Source organism: Anas platyrhynchos, chromosome 1 (assembly GCF_047663525.1).
Source record: "Anas platyrhynchos isolate ZD024472 breed Pekin duck chromosome 1, IASCAAS_PekinDuck_T2T, whole genome shotgun sequence".
Classification (NCBI taxonomy): domain Eukaryota; kingdom Metazoa; phylum Chordata; class Aves; order Anseriformes; family Anatidae; genus Anas; species Anas platyrhynchos.
Genome location: NC_092587.1, coordinates 9,753,678 through 9,769,022, shown reverse-complemented (window position 1 = coordinate 9,769,022; position 15,345 = coordinate 9,753,678). Strand labels below are relative to the sequence as shown.

At 40.4% G+C, this 15,345-nt stretch overlaps 1 protein-coding gene across 14 annotated transcripts in view; it reads right to left on the bottom strand.

Annotated features, from left to right (window-relative positions):
* The window catches only part of PCLO (piccolo presynaptic cytomatrix protein), a 361,590-nt gene extending 360,107 nt beyond the window's left edge, over positions 1-1,483 (bottom strand). For 4 of the 14 annotated variants that reach the window (XM_027460019.3, XM_027460011.3, XM_038187190.2 and 1 more), the window contains exon 1: positions 774-1,481. In XM_027460019.3, coding sequence (XP_027315820.1) covers positions 774-1,018 — 245 coding nt within the window. In that variant the 5' untranslated portion in view covers positions 1,019-1,481. Of the gene's footprint in view, positions 1-773 lie in introns of all 14 variants that reach the window. The other 10 variants (XM_027459963.3, XM_027459970.3, XM_027459981.3 and 7 more) reach the window with 6 other exon arrangements.
* Positions 1,484-15,345: the final 13,862 nt, after the last annotated feature.

Sequence of the window (15,345 nt, the reverse complement as noted above, 5' to 3'; positions counted from 1 at the left end):
GAATTTACTACGGGGTAGGGAAGGACAGGGGAAGGGAGTGACCTAGTCTTCACAGATGAACGACGAGGTAAAGCCATTACTACACAGAACACTGAATTCTTGTTCTCTCGCCTCTCTTTCCTTCTCAAGGGGAAAAAAAATCAAGAGGAAAAATAAATAAAGAAAAAAAAAAGCGACACTGGAACAGACCTCCTCCTCAATCCATTACTATTTAATGAAGCCAAATGATAGTTGTAGAGGATAAGAACTGGCAGAGTAATGGCTAGCAAATGCATTATGCCCAAAAGCTTTGAAAGATTCAACAAGAATGCCTCTCCCCATACCTCCATAAAGAGATGCTTACAAAATCCATCCGCCCTGGGGAGAGCTTTCCTGGCTACTACCTGAGCAGTAGGGCACTCCAACCCCATAAAGCACACACACAGACACACAGAGAAAACCGAAATGTAGGCTGCAGATCTCCCCCTCCCAAGGCACAGAAAGTACCCGTGCTCCGGATCGGTGTGACGGGAGGGAAGAGGAAGGGGCGCAGCCCACTGGAACCGATGACCGCCGTTATTAGCAGAAAGCCCCGGAGTGGGGACGAAAAAGCTGGGCTGTGCGCTCTATCCCAGTGCCTGCCTCCCCCTTCCCTCCGGCAGGCAGCAAACCGCAACGCCCGCTCCCGATGCAAAGGGCCCGGATTGCATCGCGACTCGCCCCCAGCCCCACCACGAGAAACGGGAAAAACGGGGAAGGGAGCAGGGGGAAGAAGGGCGATTTTGCGTGCGTGCCTTTGCATGGAAGGCGGCTCCGCGCCGGCGAGGTTCCCTCTGGGCAGCCCCTGCGCCCTTGACATGACAGCGGCGATCTGCCTCCTCTCCTCCTCGCTCAGCTGGCTCAGGTCCGCCTCCACGCCGGCCGGCACCAGGCGCTGCAAAGGGGCCGCGGGGCCGCCGCCATCCCCGGCAGCCGCCGCCGCCCCTTCGGGGAAGGCTCCCAGCCCTTCTCCTCCTTCCAGGCTCGCCTCGTTGCCCATGGCCGCTGCTCGCCGCTCTCCTCCTCTCTCCCCAATTCGGGCTCAGACCGGGGATGGGGGTCGGCTGGCCGGCTGCTGACAGCGCCGTTCCCCGGCGGGTGCTCAAAGCTCCGCGGCCGCCACCGCGGCCCCGAGCGGCGGCACCGGCGGCAGCAGCGGGGCCGGGCTCGGTGGCTGCCGCCGCGGCTGCCGGGGAGGAGCGGCGCCGCCAGCCGCCCGCCGCCCCACGCAGCGCATGCTCCGGGCGGCTCCCCACGCACACGCACTCACACTCCTCACACTCACACACACGCTCACACACGCGCGCCGCCCCGCCCCGGGTCTCCGCCGATAAAGCCAACCCCCGAACACGGCACACCGCGGCGATCCGGCCGACAGCGGCACGGGGGAAGGTGGGAGGTACAGCTGGAGGATGTCCACCCGAGGTTTCCCTCCCCAGCAGGGCCGTCTGAAGCAGGTTGTACGGGCTGTTGAGCTTTGAAAGCCTCCATAAATGAAGATTTCACAGCCTCTCGGGGCTCTCATTTTCCAGGATTTGACTGCCGTCGTGGTGGCTGGTTCCAGTATGTCAGTGGCTTTTCAGGACTGGTGAGCCCCAGACTGCATACCGTACTCCACATGCAGTCTCACGACTGCTGAATAGAGAAGAATCACCTCCTTTATCCCTCTAGCTGCACCTATGGTGATATAGCCCAGCCCACACCCACCATTCTGCATCACAAGGACATGCTGCTGCCCACCAGGACTTTTTATGGAAAGCTGTTTTCTGGCCACTCACCCCCCAGCCTCTCCCAGCATGTAGGGTTACTGCATCCCAGATACAGGACTTTGCACTTAGCTTTCTTCAACTTTGTGATGTTCCTGCCAGCCCATTCATTGCTCCTGCCTGTCAGGATCCCAGCAAGCAGCAGCCCTGTGCTTCACTGCTTTATTGTGTATCAACCACTCTCCCCAGCTGGCATCAACCACAGGCCAACCATGGGAGTATTCCACACCTTTGCCCACATCATAAACGGAGACATTAGATACTGCTTGTCACAGCTAGTAACCTTGCCACCAGTTGGACTAGGAACCGCTAACCACAAACCATTTAAGCCTGACAGTTCAGCCTATTTTTCATCTACTGTACAGGTCTCGCTAATTTGGCTCCAATGATATTATGGGAAATCATGCTGAAAGCCTGATGGAGCATCATTTGCCTGGGGTGAACACATGCTGGCTGTTCCCAATCACGTTCTTGTCCTTCATGTGCTTGGATAGGGCTTCCAGGAGGATTTGTTCTGTAACCTTCCCAGGAAGGGGACTGGCCCAATTAGGCTAACTGGCTTAGAGTTCTCTTCTGTATACCCTTCTTGCCCCCCCCCTCCTTTTTTTTTTTAAAAAAAAAGAAAAAGAAAAAGAAAACAGGTACAGTGCCTGCCTTTTTCTGGTCATTAGGAAAAATTTCCCAATAACTTTTTGAAAATGATAGAAAGTGACTACACAGTAGCATCAACCAGCTCTCTCAACATCCTTTCATCCAGCCCATCTTAGTCCCTCGAGCTTCCATATGTCCAAACAATTTAAGTGCTCCCTAAATCTATCTTACTCTAATATAGATAATGTTTCACTCTCACATACTCTATGCTGCTAGGCTAAGGGACCTGGGAGACTGACTGACAAATCTTACCTATAAAAGCCATGGCAAAGAGCCACTAAGTACCTTGCTTGCCCTTTCTATATCTTTTGTCACTAGTTTTTCCTGACCTTTTGTTTGGGGGCTTTTTTTTTTTTTTTTTTTTTTTTTTTTTTTCCAATAGCCAAACAGACTCCCTGGAAACCTTTCTAAGTTGTGGCACTAATGAACACACTGGAATATTCAAAACACACACCTAGCTCTTCACAAATAACAGTTGTTTTCACTATAAGGATGCAATAGCATTTGGTGTCCTTGCTTGTCTGCTTCTGTACTACCATTACTATCTTTCTCAGAAACAGCTGTATGTACAATGTACATCATCTCCCAACATGACCTCTGTCAGGATGACATCCAAATATTTATAGTATATTTGTATCTCTACAATCAGAAACTTTTTTTTCCCCCTCCAATACTGGTTCACAATAAATGATTAAACTAGTAGCAGTTGGGGACTCTCTACTTTTCTCTCAGGTGACTTTTAAGTCTGACTTCAAAGGAACAGTGCAGGAGACGACATGATAAAGCACAGAGGGAAAATCCTCTAAATGGAGAATCATAACATGAGTGTAAGTAGATGCCTGCTCACATGGTTTTCTACATAAAGACATCACAGAGGCCTGTGACACATGGCACACCTGGACAAAGGCAGATTTACCTGGCATTTGAATAAAAGATTAAGGGGTTTAGAAGGAGGCAATTACACACAAATACACACATCTCTATTCATTTAGCACATAAGAATATCATGTACTCTTGCATGAATGAAGGCGCAAAGTGCTGCTGCGTGGAAGAAGGAAAATGCACAACAAACATGGGGAAAGAGGAATCTTATAGGTGAAAGCAGTTGGTTTTAAGATACATAATAATGTGAACATTCCCATATACTTAAATATACTCATATACTTTAGCTACGTAGACTGAAAGTTAAATGCATTCCCAAATTCATTTTTTTCTTAAAATACAAAAACAAAAGTAAATCAGCTTGTTTATTCAAAGACAAAATAGGTAACTAGAGCATTGACACAGATCTAGAAATCATGTTCTGTTTAAAAACAGATGGTATATGTCAGATATAGATGCAGACAAAACAAGTGAGAACAAAACATCAAATTTCCTCAGTAAGACAATTAAAACCGGGGAAATAGCAGCTTTGCTAGTGCTTGCTGATTGAAACTACATACACTGTTCCTGTTTCACTGTTAATGTGTTCTGAGATAGAGCAAGGGAGAACAGAGACATACTGTGTAAAGAACTAAGCTGAGCCCATATGGAGAGGCAGAATGGGATATGACCTTCAGTGGAAAGTTCATGATTGGCTTCACTGGACAAAGGATGTCACCTTAAAATGATGATTTCAAATACCTTAGAGATTTTTGTGGAAACTGACTGTTTACACAATTCAATGACATTTACCTTTTCTTATGAAACAGTATGAAATCAATAGTTATCTGTCGCAGAAGTCCCAATAGTTATCTGTCACAGAAGGCCTGTTTTCACTACACCCCATCATTTCCATATCTTCCTTTCTCCCGAAACGCTTCTTGCTGTCCAAAAATCATACCAACTCTCCTATTTTATTGTTATTGATGAAACTGACAAACTAATGAGGCATAACAGTCCACAGTGTCATGGAAAGAAAAGTTATCAAACAAATCATCTTTTTTCCTCAGAAGTCATAATGTCTAACTTGCAGGAAACAGCTTGGTGGTATCAGGCTAAATACCCTTTTTTAAAAAATATATATTTTCTTAATCACTACCATTGGCAAGTATGATTAAAACCCTTCAGAGATAAAACAGTCTCTTCAAAAGTGCATGTAAATTAGAATTCTGCATATAAATTTAGAGGGAGAAATATAGAAGCAAGTTCCCTTCCCTTAGATAGCAGATAGCATAAAAAGGGTAATCATGAATAGAGGCAAACCCAACTATCTTTGAGGGCTTGCTTACAGTTTTTGTAATGTTTTCATTGCTTTTATCTGACTATAAACTAGATCAGCACAATACACAAATTCTGATACATTTTAGATAATCAGGTCCAATCATGGTACTATTATCCCAGCAAAACAAAGGTACAGGATACTTTAAGGTGGTGTAACTTCATTCAGATGAAGGACTGAACTGTAGTAATAATACCATATTTTAAACACTTTGGTATGCAAAGTAGATGTATCAGTTCTCCAAAAGAGCAAGTCCAGCTTAGAAGTGAGTAGGCAGAAGCAGCACAAGGCACTTGCTAATGTTTTGCCAGTGACAAATCTGATCCGGGGCAAGTGAAACTCAGTTGAGTGTGTATCTTCAGCACTACAATGAACGCTCAAAGTTAATTCACTGATTAACAAGACTGGAGATATCCCGTCTTCTCATCAGTAGCCTACTTAATATGGATGTACTTTTTGCATTTTTTAATGGGGAAAAAGCTATACAGTGCATAGAATTTGAAGAAGTAATGCTAAGATCATCAGAAGAAAGGAATAAGAGGTCAGTAACACCTTCACATGCACTGCCAAAATGGGAGGGGATGGAAAAGTCTAACAGCTTAATAATATGCCTGGCATGATGCCCAGATAAAAGCGAAGAAGTAAGAATGTGCATTAATCATTAGCAATTAATGGGAAGCCTTAATGATCTCTAACACGAAGGTAAAGTTAAAGAGCAGCTAGAATTTGGATAAGCATATTTAAGAAATTGTACAAATTAATGACAATATATTCTGATGTGTACAAATACATAGATAAAAGTTGAAGTACGTCGATCAGTGACATATCCCATTTTAGAGGTACAGAGACTGTAGAGGGTACTTTGAGTTTAGAAGACAATGCTAAGAGGCATCCATGGATTCATTCTATTGACTGTGCACAATAAGCAATACTTCTTAATGATAGCTCTTTCCAGACAGCTAACATTGATAAATATAATCAAATATATAAAAATAAAGAAAAATAAGGAATACCCTAGTTGAGTCAGCTGCCCAGATGTGCTTGCCCTGCTGTCCTCTTTACTATCTCAGGATGCATGTGAGCACACTGCACCAGAGATTAAAAAAGGGTGGTGGAAGAAAGCAAAGTCATGGTAAATCAATACACTGAATGGAATTTATCCAATACAAAAACCTGATGAAGTTTTTTAAAGGGTGAAGTTAAAGGGTATGAGTCTGTATTCTAAAAAATGTTGTACAACACGTAGGAAGTAATATTTTCAAATATGACATGCTTTAAGTCTATATAAACCAAAGCATATAAACCAAGAGTACATGATACATTAGGAAACTACACATCTGTACATTCACCTGTACTATTAGCCAGGCCACTGGTGCAGTGAAGTACTAGGAAGCTTATCAGTGCAGGTGACATGAGATACATATTAAGGAGTGGCAACAGATGCACACACAGTCTGTACTAAATGGCTGCACACTCTAAAAAACAAGAACATAGGAGGGTAAGGCTTCTCTCACGAGTATTAATTCTGTATTAAAACTGTTCTCATCTATGAAACAGCCAATATTTGGCTAAGGAGTGCATAGCAAGCATTCAAGATCATAATGAATTTCCAGGCTCACATTACTAGTCACCAAAACAATCATTAAAGGGTCATAACAAGCTACCTCGCAAAGCACTGTCAACATTCCATTAAAATACGTGCTACTCATCTCTCTCTATGCAAAGTTCTCCACTCCTTCATTTTGTACATGCAGGTTGAGAATCCAAAGGAATAGTGATTTACCCTGTTCCAAAGATCCTGCAAAAAGACCCACTTTACACACAAAAAGGAAAAAAAAAAATACATAAAGGCTTCCAGGTAAGAGAAAACACCCTAGACAGAAATAGTTGCAGCTCTCTGGAGTTCCTCAGTTTCTGTTTTCTTGAGATGCAATGCACTTTGACACAACACCATTAAAGTTCCAGCACACAACTTATTACTGAACAAATAACTTATAAACTGCAGATGTTTTAGTCCTAAAATCAGTCCAATCAAAACAAAATAATATTATTAAATGCTCTTTATCCCAGTGAATAGCCAGTGTGTAGACACTTGTCTAAATTATTCCAGCAATCTTACAACCAGATTTGCTTGCTTAAACAAAACGAGAAGGTCTGCCAACTGCCTACAGTGCAGCAATGCTGATACACTCGCAATATGGACTCCCACATTATAGTTTAGTCACAATGTTAAAAATCTTGTGTTTATTTGCAGTCAGTAATCCTAATACACAAATAGTGATTTGCATCTTAAATGGAAGAATGGGGCAAAAAAGCCCTGAATCTCAAGGCCTGCATTCTAAACCACCCTCAACAAAAACAGTATGTAGCTTTGGCCATGCTGATCTCTAATTGCTTTCTCTAATTTGAGTTCATGCAATTGAGTTCATCTGAGTACAACTCAGAGTGTTGCAAACATCATCATTAAGAGCTCAATTTTGATTTGCTTGCACCATAAAACTGTCAAAACTGGGATTATTCCAATTCAAGAGCAAAAGTAGTCAATTAGGAAGAACCTAGGGAACAGTCACTAGCATCAAATTATGATAGATCACGTTAGAATAAAGTAACTGTTCAGTTTATTCAGTTGGGTTTAAATCAGTAAGCATAACAGACTGATTCTCAGGATTTGTCTCTCAGGACTCTTACTGGAAAAATAGGGCAGTTGAAAGTTTTAGTTGCCTTAGCAGTTCTCTTGTTCATGCTCAGAAGACAGTAGGTACTTGAAGAGTGCATAGCTTTAACAAAGGGATGTCTGCTTAGTGAACCACATACTTGGATGATATTCAGGTCCTCCCTGTGCCACAAAGCACAGGCTTTGACTTTAAACACAATCTATTGTTTTGTTTGTTTGTTGTTTGTTTTTACCATCTAATTTAAATAATCCTTGGTAGTGGTGCACTGTTAATATTCATTAGGACACCAAAAAAAAATAGTTTGCTTGATTTTGTGCAAAAAAAAATTACTTACAATGGGATTCTGGAGATGATGCTTTACTGTATGAATCAGGTAGTGAGTGATGCATTGTTGACCATACTAAAGACACATGAGATACTAACTGGCTCTGTGGTACAATCAAAGAGAAAAAAATTAACCTATTAAATGCTGCTTAGAATGGGTTTTAGATATTGTTTACTACATGCAAAATAAACACCACTCTTTATCCCAGAAAGTACAGACATTCAGGACAAAAAAGTTCTTGATGCTAGAAGTAGCTCCTAGGTCATAGAGGAATACACAAAAGCAAAGATACATCCCTAATGCCTTGATTTTCATCTTAGTCCAAATATAGTCTTAGAATGGGCAGGAAGGAAACTCTGGAGGTCACCTGGTCTGATCCTTCTCCTGAAACAAGGCTAACATAGATTAGATTGCTCAGAGTCTTTTTCAGTCAAGTTCTGAGTATTTCTAAAAGTGGAGATTTCAGTCTCTCTGGGCAACCTTGTATCCAATCAGTTTTTTTTTGTTTGTTTGTTTGTTTTTATTTATTTATTTATTCAAATTGTCTTAATTACTTTTCAACCTTTTACTAGGAATCTCAGGGATTAGTAAGGCTCTATTTTCTCCTACAGACCACTGTTTACAAAGGGTGTGTAACACACTCCCACCACAATGTCACCCTTACTGTCTTTTTCCTCTGATCCTGACCTGCAAACTCTCAACTACGCTGCTGCCCATACTACAGTGGAACTTCATACTATCAAGCTGCTCCTTCACATTACCAGCAATCCCCTTTCTCATCAGATTTGCCTGTCTTTCTTAAAGACTTTGTATCCATCTGTCTCAGCATGCCAGGCATGTGAGTCTGCTAAATCTCAGACATCCCAGTGATCTCATGAAACAAGCACATACTCCTACCCAAGCTTTCTCCCTTCAGCAGCAGAACTGAGGACAATGGCACCTGGGCCCTTCATCCCTAGACACCAGAGCCCTCTATTCCCTCTTGCTAATCTCATGATCTTCCTTGGCAGTGTCATTGGTTCCCAAGCGGAAGAGCATGAAGTGGAGTATATACTACAATACCTTTATCTCATTTAACGTAGTTCTAACATCACACAGGACACCATGCTAGTGCATAGCATCCAGTACCTTCAAATATAAAATATCATTTTTTATACAATACTTACCACTCCTACATGCAGCTTTCATTACAATCTTATAATTTGCGCAGCAATACCTTTGAATGTAGTATAACCTCTATTTCAGAAAGAACTTCTCATATTATACTTCCATTAACTTAAAAAAAATAAATAAATAAAGTTGAATGTGTGCCAGAGTTTTATTGTAATGAAATAAACTACTATAAAATCATTTTTTCCCCACAAACTCATGTTTCCTATAGTCAGTAAATTTTTGTAACTCTCTAAAAATAATACTACTTCTTTAGGTAATTAAACATGTTGCAAAGGCTTTTCTCATCAGAGAGAAAAGCAGTCTCTTTTTCATCACCAAGTAGGTCAGCCTAAAAGCTGATTCAGGACTTAGGAAGCCAAGACTTCCTGCTGTTAAAGGGTCTTTGTTTTACTTCAGGAAAATACATAGGTAGCCACTAGAAGTTAATGACTGCATTCCTTTGGTTAGGAGGCTTGCTCATCTGTTACATGGGGATAGTGACACTTACTCTAGCAGCAGGGAGTAATTAATGCTTTCAGAATTTTTAATGCTCAAATATTTCTCATTCCATACAAAATAAACATCAGCTTTTATCCCATAAAGTATATCTCTTCAGGTTTATGTAAATTATACCACTAGAGTAGTGAGGTCTATAAAAACATCTGTTGATTTTCTGTGCAAACATTCTCAAACTAATTCATCACTACATAAGACACACATAGGTATTAATTTAGGTAAGAAAACTGTATAAATATGATATCACAAAGAAGCCACTAGCTACTTAGGCCATCAGCTAGTCAAATCTGTGCTAACTCATACATACTTTCAATAAGTCCTGCTGAGTTAGACTTGCCTTCATTTCAGAATGCAAACTCTTGCTTTCCACTGCTGTACATAGTGCTATTTCATATATCCCAATGCGTAAACCAATCAAATTCCAAATTAAAATTAAACTGATAAAAAAGAGACACGGTTGGTTTCTTTCTTAATGAAGTGGTTTTGTTTTGGTTTTTCTTTTCTCTACCCTAAATCCTTGTTTCTGAGCTTAAAAGACAGCTATCATTCTTTGGATCTTTGGATAACTTATCTCTTTTCCATTTCTTCCTTTATATATATATGAAGGACACCCAGAATGCAAGGGCATCTGCTTTGTAATGATATGTCATTAAAACTATTCAACATAAAAGGCAAAGTCAAGAAATAGGAGAAGTGATAAACTGAGCACGCTGATACACAAAATTATTTTAATGAGCAGTAGGCAATGCAGACCATAAGAAAGACCAGAACACTTAGGTCGCTAATGAATGGTCCATGAAAGAACCACTCAAACAAATCCGTGCAGTGAACACTGAAGAGTGTTGTAGTTTAACCTGGCAGTCAGCTCAGTGCCACATAGCCATTCGCTCATGTTGCCCAGCCAGTGGGATTGGGGAGAGAATTGGGAGGAAAAAAGTAAAAGCTTGCGGGTTGAGGTAAAGACAGTTTAATAGGACAGAAAAGGAAGGAACATAATGATGATGATAATGATGATGATAAATGATAGAATGTAGAAAGCAACAGGTGCGCACTGCAATTGCTCACCACTCACTGACCAATGCCCATCCCATCCCCAAGCTGCAGTCCCAGCCCACACCCTGGCCAGCCACCCTATACTAATTGTCCAGCATGACACCACATGGTGTGGAACCTCCCTTTGGCGAGTTGTTCTGGATCTGTCCCCTCCCAGCTCCTTTTGTACCCTCAGCCTCCTCGCTGGCAGGGCAGCACAAGAAGCACTGAAGTCCTTGGCTCTGTGTAAGCACCACTGTGTAACAACTCAAACATTGGTGTATTATCAGCATTATTCTTATCTTGACACAGTGCCATACCAGCTACTAGGAGGAAAATTACCTCTATCCCAGCTGAAACCAAGACAAAGAGGTTAAACCAAAGCTTTGTAACTCGTAAGAATGGAGACAAGATTGTATTGAGGGTGATGAGAAAAATTATTATTATAGAGTGTTTGAGGTGGACTTTGGAAATATGCAAAATTTTACATGGGACACTTAAGGGAAAGATCAACAGCAGGGAAAGGAAGGGATCAAGGCTGATAGGGAACAAAAACATGGGAATACAGAAAGGAGGGAGAATAAAAATATGACCAGTTACATGTAAACAGGCTGCCAGTGAGTACCTTTGTCTGGTCAAACCTTGTGCCTCACCACAACAATCTGAGCTACCATTTCACTACTCTGCATTCCTTACCATTTTTCTTAGTAAATACACTCTTTTTTTTTTTTTGAAAGACAATAGCTAACATCAAGATGGGCTAAATGTCAAGTACATCTCAAGGCTGGATACTGCCTACTAATATAGATCTATATAATCTATAGATCTGAACTAGTTATAAGAGACCTGTGTGGATCACAGGTGTGAGGGTGTTTGTGTGATATGCTAATTTGAACTTCATTATCTGGCATGTAAGAACAGGATCAAGCCCTTTGTTCATGTTTTTACTTGTTGTATGTATGCTGCTGTGGTGGTTTTACTCAGGTGGGCAGCCGAGCTCCACCACAACCGCTCTCTCACTCCCCCTCTCCTCAAAGAGGAAGGGGGAGAAAATACAAAACAGAGAACTCGAGGTTTGAGATGAGAAAGGTTTAATTAAAGGGAAAGGGAATGGGGAGGAAAAAAAAAGAAACAAAAGAAACTTTAGCCCATTCCCCCTCGTCCTGTCACCAGGCACGTGGGAGAACAGGCCAACCCCCACCTCACTACAGCCTCCTTTAAGGTATCTGTAGAGAGCGATAAGGTCGCCCCTGAGCCTCCTCTTCTCCAGGCTGAACAAGCCCAGCTCCTTCAGCCGCTCCTCATAGGACTTGTTCTCCAGGCCCTTCACCAGCTTCGTCGCCCTTCTTTGGACCCGCTCAAGCACCTCCATGTCCTTCTTGTAGTGAGGGGCCCAAAACTGAACACAGTACTCGAGGTGCGGCCTCACCAGACCCGAGTACAGGGGGACGATTACCTCCCTAGCCCTGCTGCTCACACTGTTTCTGATACATCAGCTGAGTGTTTAACCTCCCATTGTAGTTGGAGGTGAGCCAGTCCATAAATCATAAAGGTGGAGTCAGGTGAACAAAAGATGGGATTCAGTTGCATAAACGTGTTATATTTCATTTAGGCTTCACCTGACAATGCAGAGAGATAGATGCAGGTCTTCTATAAATCCTCAGTTATATATGCCAGCCACGTGTGAATGTCTGATACCGTAAGGCATAGTTAATGGCATTACACACCTACACGTGGGCACATGACTCAAGGGCAGAGGAGTGTATACCTCAGAAAGCTAATTAACTTAGTGTAAACTTCCATTAATTGCAGAAAGATAGCCAACAAGCTTGCTTCAAATTCTTATTTCTCCATGCCTTTAAACTGAAACTCAGTTTAAGTGTCATCTTGAAAGGTAAAGCTTACAAACTGTTCTTATATACATTCTCTTCTGTTACAGTCCAAGTCCCTAGACTAGATGTCCAATGCAAGTAACAACTAGATTATAGAATTAATTCTAGGCTTTACAAAAAAGCGTTTGTGATTTCTTTGATTCTATGATTCTTTGTGAATTCTATGATTCTATGATTTTCTAACAGCTCAGGGCAGGGAGGGAAAAGACTGCATGAACTGTTCCAAGTAGAAGGAAATATGTCTGAAAAAATGATCAAGCTACTCATGGACTAGGTGGCAGAAGCATGTTTTTAAAGAATTTTTGGAAGGTTCACAGAATCAAATAATTTCATAATGGTTGAGGTTGGAAGGGATCTTTGGAGGTCTGGTTGCCCAGGACCACATCCAGGTGGCTTCTGAGTAGCTCCAACGATGGAGACTCCTTTATGGTCCAATAGATGAGTAGGATACTGTTAAGAAGCTTGTTGTTTCACAATGATATAGCACTGTACTCACAGACATGCCTATGATCTACTGTACAGTTTCCCAAAGCAGTAGTAACAGAAAAGCAGTCACTTCAGACATTAGACTATAGAACACCAGCAAACACACTATGAATAAGACTCATTTCCCTTATCAGCCTGATTCTTACATAAAGAAGAGTATCTAGGTAAATACATAGCTAAATAATGAATTGTTATTTTTTTTTAATATATACTAATTCTGTTGAACGTAAACCTCACCTACTCAGTCTCAACTGTTTTTTCTATTGCACCCATAGATTCGAGTCTCTCAGATCAGTTCTCACCAACAGAAACAGAATTTTTATATTAACAGAGCTCCCTCATATAGCATAGGGATGCTTAGAGTTGTAGCAGATTTAATGATGTTTCTCAACAGTTCCTGAAGTTTTTGGACTAATTCACGCGAAGAAGTTCTGAAGATATGAAGACAGAGAAACCCACAATTCCAGATGAAACAAGCAAATATTCTCTCCCACACCAGTCCTTTCTTTCTCCTTTTGTCTCTTTCTTCCTCCTCCCCTGCCCTGGAGTATCTACAAGTAATCATTCCTTATATCTATTATTCCCTTAACACCTATTCTAACTTTACAAAAATACAAGTAAAAATAAATTATAACTCAGAAGCCACAGAAGGAAGAGAATTAAAGAGCAACACAGCACTCCCCCAGGTTCTGGTTGGAGAGGCAGGGTATGACCTTATTGAGTTCCAAGCTTTGCCTACTACCACGACATCTTTGACTGTCCTACAATTGTAGAGAAGTCTAAAATATTTATTATAAAAATAATAGGTTTATGCAATGATATAGGGAACTTACAGGATCTATACTAAATAAACTGATGTTTCATTCATTTCTTCTTTCATTTTCTTCATTTTGACCTAGAAAACTGTTTTTTAACTCTAAGATTCATCTTTCTAGAATGTATTTTAAATGGTTTTTAGATGTCCCAGAAGCATACTTTCTGAATTTGCCTGCAGTAAAAACATAATGAAAGAAAAGCCCTATAAACTGAATTATTTGTCTCTGTAAAAAAAAAAAAAATAATAAAAAAAAAAGATAAATTTCTACCAGTTTTATTTACATGCCAATATTTAGTGACAAATTCTAGTATGTTTGCTATTAACTAGGCATACAAGACCTAAACATTCTGAAAATAACAGAAACAACTCCAGAGATGTAAATTAAAACTCTTAGGAGACCAAGGTGTAAGAATCTCCAGTACTGTCATGTTTGAACTTCTAGCCATTTTTGTATTTTATTTGTTTTACATATTCCTGGCTCAAGGCTCATACCCCTTCTCAGCTAAATCTCTTCCTAGCTCCTTAACAGAGGTTCTTGACTCAGTTGCCTCTTGTAAATCTATTGACTTGTTGAATTCTTCAGCTGACGGAAACCTTTTCTCTACTACTGTAGGGATCACACAAATTCCTTATTTGTTATATTTATCCCTTCAGCTACTCAGGGCATCAGCTGAGGAGTTATCCTCCCTCTCAGATATAGGCACCAAGCAAAATCATGGGGAGCTTGAGGAAAAAAAAAAATATATTAAAATAAGCCATCTCTTATGCAGTCATTGGGTTTGTATACAGCATTAAAAGAAGAGTTTCAAAGGCCTGTTCAATTCCAAACTCCCGTTCTTGTCAGTCATCCTTTATTGACTTTTGTTGAAGAATTATCATTTTATATTTGTATTGCAGAAAACTGTAAATTAATTGTCAACTCTGTAAGGCTTGGTACCCTTAACTATTGGATCAAAAATGAATTTGTGTTACAAATTTACTACTTCATTGATACAATAAACTGCAAATAGAACACTTTTTCCACTAGATCATCGAGATCTTACAAATTTCTGGAATTAGCAGATATCTTCAACAGTGAGGATCACACTAATTCCCAAAAGATCAAAATACCTTACTTCACAGTATTTTTAAGATTAATTTTTCCAAGTACATGAAACTGTTTCCGAGTACTGTTTTTGCATTGCAAAACAGTAGGATTTCCAATATGACTAATTGGATAGTATTCTTCTGTGTGCACTTGAACACACAACAGTTAAAACTGCAATAGGAGGGTTGAAGTTATTTTTCTTTAGTTTTTGTTCATAATCTTGTTTGTCCTCATAATTGTCCTTTATCTACCTTCTCTATTTCTCAAATAGAAGTTTTAAAGACAATTATTTTGCTGTTGATAAACAACCCCAAAAACCAACACTCTCTCAATAACATAAAGTTACGTTTTAATTGTTTGTGTATAGCTATGAAGCCCTCACATAACTTCTGATCCCTTTGTTAGAGAAGACAGACAGAAAAAGGTAACCCACTAACAGAAAGTTTAGTTTAACCCTAAGAATTTAGTATAATTTTCAAAATGCTAAGTAATGTACCTGACAATTATTCCCACTAGGACAAGTAAAAAGCCACACAAATGGTGTTTAATTATAACTTATCTACTATTAACCGTTTTATAAAACACTGGATTATGAGAGATTACATTATACAGGACTACTGCCCCCTTTAACATCTATGAAGATAAAAAATATTTGCATTGCTTATTTGTTTTCTAGTACGCAATTTTTATGTACCAGTCTGGACTTCTGATATTTTTTTCAAGGAATT